Here is a 6,424-nt window from a genome sequence, read left to right as displayed (position 1 = left end):
TCTGAAACAAATAGGGCTGTGTGATTCAGCTGCTTATAACTATGTAATAAAATCTCACCTCTCATAGAGCAATTCAAAACCCTTTAAGATCTATACCCAAAAACCTTGCCAGAATTATTTCTAAGCTCCCCCCATGAATATCCTATACTCCAGCCAATTTCTCACCCTTTCCCAAACTCCCAAACCCATCCTTTGAGCTTTCCTAATTTCTTTGGTCTGAAATACACTTCTTCCAGCACCAAACAAGCAAAATCTTACTGCTCCTCCAAAATAAGTCAAATATCTATTCCTCATTCTCATCACCCCCTCCTTCCCTTCCTCTTCTTTGTTGTGATATACACTATTGCTTGTCTTTTAACTTATATTGCATTCTGCATCATCCACAAACTGCCACAATTTGATTGCCTTCCCACTGCGCTTACATATACACACAAATACTTCAGGAGACATTTGTGGTACTAAGGACTGTGTTTCTTTTTATCAGAGTGAGTGGAGTATTTGCCATTTTAAAATAAGAAATAAAAAGTTAAATACTAAGTATTTTTCACAAATCTGATCTTCACACTAGTTTCACAAGAGACAAGTATGTGAAAAGAGATCTCATTGCCAACTTCGGTAAGTACCAGGTTAAACAAAACTTCTTCTGCAGAATCTTTTAGAACTTTTACTATCTAACATGCATGATCAATCTTTAATTTAGCATTCATTATTATCCAATAACAATTCTTTTTGTGCTGAGCCTTATCTGCAAAAACTTAGTCAAAATGCCTCAAAAGCAGAGGATGTTTAAGAAATGTAATCTATTGGCTGTGTACACTGCCACCCAAAATAAAACTGGGGATCTATTACTAATGACTAAAGGAAGATTGGATATTGAATAGGCAACTAGACTCTGCCATACTACTTTGGTCTATATACACTTCAATCACCAAATCCAACTGATTTTGCCTTCTAGTTATTTCTTACATTTATCCATCCCATACGCTTCAGCTCTATTTCTTCTTCCCTAGATCTTGTTTTCATCACCTCTCACCTACTTTATTATAAATAGATTTCCAACAGTCTCCTCCTGTACTATCCTGGAATCTAGCATTCTGGTGATAGGGTAGAAGAACTGAATTGGATTCCTCTTCATTACAAGTATATCCTTTTGTTTGTTTTACTGTTGGTTTTGTTTCTGAAAATCTGTTTTTCTTTCTTTCCAGGATGATCAAGTCAAATCCCTCCCTTTTAGCTTGATTTCTTACAGAAGTTCAATGATTGTGATACCTATGTCTTATTTATATTCCCAGAGCTGGGTACAAGGAAGATACCATGCAAATGTTTGTTGAACAAAAGTTATCACACCCTTCATCACCAGCTGACAACATACTGAGAAATCTGTATAGGATTTGTCCAGCAATCTAATAACGTTTTATGTTACAAGTGTCACAATCTAGTTACTCGGTTCCCAAAAGTAACTACAGAAAATCCTTCCTTAATACCTCCGAGTTAAACTAAATGTCAAAGCATAACTTTTTTTTGCACAGCCGAACATCTTTTATTTTCACAACCTGAATACCAAAGACACAACCAAGTGGTTCCAGAACACGTCTAGATTTTTTTGTTTATTTAACTAAGCCAAAAATTTTTTCAACAGAACATTTGTAACAAAAGAGATAACACTAATCTATCAATCAAAGTTGTCATCACCATTTCTTGTCTTTTCCTTATATTTATCCAAGTTTTCTATCTTTAATTCTTCTTCCTCTATATATCTGGTATATCCAGTATCTTCTTCTTCTGGATCTGGAACTGATTTCACCTTTGGTAGCAAGAAATATTCCGCATTCAAAACTTGATCAGCAGTCATTGAATTCCTACAGGAAATCAAGCTAAAAAGGAGGGATTTGACATGATCATCCTGCAAAGAAAAAACAAAGCACATGTTTAGAAACAAAACGAACACTACAACAAACAAAAGGACACACCTTTAATGAAGGTGAATCCAACTCGGAAATACTCTCGGTCAGTGATATGGAGCTGAAATCAAAATTTGTCTATTTAAACACTCCTATAGAATTCAACTACTTTTTACTGAAAAGGGATACCTCCAGTAAGTGAAAAAAAAAAAATTGAATTACAGGGGTAAAATATAAAGGGAAATAGAGAATTACAGCTGAATACTCTCAAAAACAACAGAGCAATTCATGACTTCCCATTTTCCTTCTTGTACAGAGCACAAGTGAGAATTTGGCACTGTGGAAATGTCACAATGAGCCTCCTCTGCCTGGAAGAGTAACCTTCCTTCACCTAATCAACTGTTTCTGGTTTCAGTTTTGAAGTGATCTCCTCTGAGAAACCTTCTACTTCCACTAATATTATCATAATCATTATGGGAGCCAGGATTTATCATATGCCACTATTTCAAAACATGTTCATTGTATTGTCACATGTAAACAACTCTATGATGTTGCTGTGTTCCATTATTTCCACCTCCCAAGGCACCTTGTATTTGCTCCTTGTAATTATTCCAACCAGAGAACATATCACACTAAAGAAAAAAACACCTGCACAGTGCAAGTGTCCCTCACTAGACTCTAAGATCCTTAAGGTCAGGAATTTTCATTCGTTTATAACTTCATCCCCAGCAACTAGAACACTGTCTGGGATATAAACCCACAGCCATCAAGTCCATTCCGACTCATAGCGACCCTATAGGACAGAGTAGAACTGCCCTATAGAGTTTCCAAGGAGTGCCTGGCGGATTTGAACTGTCGACCTCTTGGTTAGCAGCTGTAGCACTTAACCATTAGCAGACATTCAATAAATATGTTCTAAATTAATGTATGCCAATGCTCATACTGCACTCTGCAGAGTATGTTTTTAAATATATTTAAATATAATACTTCTCCTAGGTACAAACGTAACTAAAAATGTATAAAACCTCAATGAGGAAAACAATCCATCTTCTTGAAAAGCACAAAAGTAGATTTGAAACAAGTAGGAAGTCATATGTTCTGGGGCAAAAAAAGACTACCATAAATGTGTCAACTTTCACCAATTTACAAAGTTTACATGATTCCAATAGAAATAGTTTCTTCTTTTTTTTAATTGTACTTTAGATGAAGGTTTACAGAACAAACTATCTTCTTATTAAACAGTTAGCACACATATTGTTTATAACACTGGTTAACAACCCAATGGCATGTCAACACTCTCCCTTCTTGACCTTGAGTTCCCTATTACCAACTTTCTTAACCCCTCCTGCCTTCTAGTCCTTGCCCCCGGGCAGGTATGCCCCTTTAGTCTCATTTTGTTTTACGGGCCTGTCTAATCTTTCTTTGGCTGAAGGGTGAACTTCAGGAGTGACTTCATAACTGAGCTAAAAGGGTGTCGCAGGGCCATATTCTCAGGGTTTTTCCAGTCTGTCAGGCCAGTAAGTCTGATCTTTTTTTGTGAGTTAGAATTTTGGTTCTACATTTTTCTCCAGCTCTGTCTGAAACCCTCTACTGTCAGAGCAGTCAGTGGTGGTAGCCGGGGCACCATCTAGATGTGCTGAACTCCGTCTGGTGGAGGCTGTGGTAGTTGTGGTCCATTAGTACAATCAGTTTTTTACCCTTGAAACAAGTTGACTGTAAAGATCATTTAGAAAAATAACAAGAATAGCCAAAAATCTCTGATTAAAAACAGCAATGAGGAAGAAACTAGCCCTGCCAAGTATTAAAAGCTATTATAAAGCCTCTAAAATTAAAAGAATGTGGTGCTGGGGTAGGAATAAACAAACCAACGGAAAAAAAATAGGAAAAACAGAAATATACTCCTGCACAAATGAAAATTTAGTGTGTAGAAAGGTGGCACTTGAAATGGGGGAGGGCGGGGGAGAGGAGGAACAACTGGACGCCCAGGAGAAAAAAAGAAAACTGAACCTATTCTTCACACCAAATACCAGGATAAGTCCCAATGGATCAAAAATCTAAACGTAAAAACTAAAACCATATAAACCAAAAACAAACCCGTTGCAGTAGTTGACACCGATTCATAGCAACCCTATAGAACAGAGTAGAGCTGCCTCCTAGAGATTCCAAGGAGTGTATGGTGGATTCAAACTGCTGACCCTTTGTTTACCAACCATAGCACTTAACCACTATGCCACCAGGGTTTCCAAAATCACGTAAGTACTAGGAAAAAACAGGTCAGCTCTTCGTTCTCACATGTTATAAAAATTTGTAAAATTTTAAAATGTGATTAAGGAACAAATGGAAAGGTAATCTCTTATAAAAAACAAACTAAAATAGATGGTGTTACAGATTGAATTGTATCCTCCAAAAATGTGTGCCAACTTAACCAGGCCATGATTCCCAGTATTCTCTGGTTGTCCACAATTCTTATTATTATCATCCTCAGTCCTTTGCCAGATCTCCAAAATGGCAGCTTGCTTCATCAAAATGTATTAAGTTGAGGACCACCATGATAAGGATGTAAACCATTATCAGAATTCTCTGTTATTCCATTCTACAGAGATAGCCAGGAAATATCTGTAATGTATGTAATGTAATATAATGTATAGCTTCATTAATCTCCCAAAAGTTATCTCAAATGCTTTTTGCCACAACACAAGAAATGCAGGCAAGGCTCCTAAGCACTATATCTAATGTGTGTTTTTAAAAATCTAATTTCATAGGCTACTAAAAACCTAAACCAGACCAGTTGCTGTGGAGTCAACGCCAACTCATGTTAACCCCATGTGTGCCAGAGCAGACATATGCTCCACATGGTTTTTCAAAAATATATTGCCAGGCCTTTCTTCTCAAAGTCTGGGTAGACTCAAACCTCCAATACTTTCAATTAGCAGCCAAGCATATTAACTGCTTGTAAAACCCAGGGACTCCTCATAGAATATTAGTAAGTGTTGTTGTTGTGTGCCACCGAGTGAATTCCGACTCAAAGTCACCCTATGTGACAGAGTAGAACTGTGCTATAGGGTTTCCTAGGCTGTAATCGTTACAGGAGCAGACTGCCTGCCAAGCAGCTGATATGTTTGAACTCCGACCTTTCAGTGAGCACCCAACCACTTAACCACTGCACCACCAGGGCTGAACAACTATTCTATATGTTTCAAACCAATAAATGCCAAAAAGGTGACGTACCAAGTGAAACTGATCCACTTCTGGGATTCCATCTTCATTTGTCTTAAATTCCTGATTTTGAACCAAAAGCTATAAAAGAAAATGAGAATGGATAAATTCCCAATGTATCAAAATATCGTTCCTATAGAAAAGTCAAATTTGAAATTCTTCAGATCCTGGTGTTAGAGCTCACTTCGAGAAAACACATTAACTCTAGCAGAATAAAAACATGTCCATAACAATTATTTGTTCACAAACAACCAAACATTTCCTGGGGCTCATAAACTATCAACCAGAGTTGATGATGTGTTGTTGTTGGGTACCCTCAAGTCAGTGCCAGCTCATAGTGACCCTATGTATAACAGAATGAAATGCTGTCCAGTCCTGTGCCATTCCCACAATTGTTGCTATGTTTGAGCCCACTGTTGCAGCCAGGCTGTCAATCCATCTCATTGAAGATCTTCCTCTTTTTCACCGACCTTCTCTCTACCAAGCACAATTTCCTTCTACAGGGACTGGTCCCTCCTGATAACGTGTCCAAAGTACATCAGACAAAGTTTCACTATCTTTGCTTCTAAGAAGCATTTTGGCTGTACTTCTTCTGAGACTGGAAACCCTGGTGGTGTAGTGGTTAAGTGCTACGGCTGCTAACCAAAGGGACAGCAGTTCGAATCCGCCAGGCGCTCCTTGGAAACTCTATGGGGCAGCTCTACTCTGTCCTATAGGGTCGCTATGAGTCGGAATCAACTCAACGGCCCTGGGTTTGGTTTTTTTGGTTTTCTTCAGAGACAGATTTGTTCATTCTCCTGACAGTCCCTGGTATACTCAATATTCTTCGCCAATACCATAATTCAAATGGATCAATTCTTCTTCGATCTTCCTTTTTCATTGTCTAACTTTTGCATGCGTATGAGGCAACTGAAAAGTCCATGGCTTGTTTCAGGTACACCTTAGTTCTCCAAGTGACATCTTTGCTTTTTAACACTTGAAAGAAGTCTTTTGCAGGTTTGCCCAATGCAATATGTCATTTGATTTTTTGACTGCTGCTTCCATGGGCTCATAAATATCGATCAGAGTTGATACACACAGTATAAGCACTTTAATACTTTCTCACCTTATAAACAAATGTATTAAAACTTAGTAGCCTATTATCACGCTGGCTTCACCAATACTTGTAAATTAGCTACAAAAAACATATATCAAGCAAACTTCCGTACACTCTGATACCTAACCTGTGTTCAAGAAATGCAAGCTAAAAAATTTCAAATTATTAAATATGGAGAATTTCTTACACACGATAACATATTCTGAATCCC

The 6,424-nt window shown here is 37.7% G+C and overlaps 1 protein-coding gene across 2 annotated transcripts in view; it reads right to left on the bottom strand.

Moving 5' to 3' along the window:
- Positions 1–1,672: 1,672 nt before the first annotated feature.
- STK31 (serine/threonine kinase 31) overlaps positions 1,673–6,424 on the bottom strand; it is an 86,544-nt gene continuing 81,792 nt past the window's right edge. The window contains exons 23-24 of one of the 2 annotated variants that reach the window (XM_049893827.1): positions 5,130–5,198; positions 1,673–1,903 (exon numbers count right to left, since the gene is read on the bottom strand). In XM_049893827.1, the coding sequence (XP_049749784.1) occupies positions 1,673–1,903; positions 5,130–5,198 (300 nt within the window). The remainder of the gene's footprint in view (positions 1,904–5,129; positions 5,199–6,424) is intronic. The other variant, XM_049893828.1, reaches the window with a different exon arrangement.

The sequence above is a fragment of the Elephas maximus genome, chromosome 8, assembly GCF_024166365.1.
Source record: "Elephas maximus indicus isolate mEleMax1 chromosome 8, mEleMax1 primary haplotype, whole genome shotgun sequence".
In the NCBI taxonomy this organism is placed as follows: domain Eukaryota; kingdom Metazoa; phylum Chordata; class Mammalia; order Proboscidea; family Elephantidae; genus Elephas; species Elephas maximus.
This window is presented reverse-complemented; position numbering and strand designations above follow the sequence as displayed.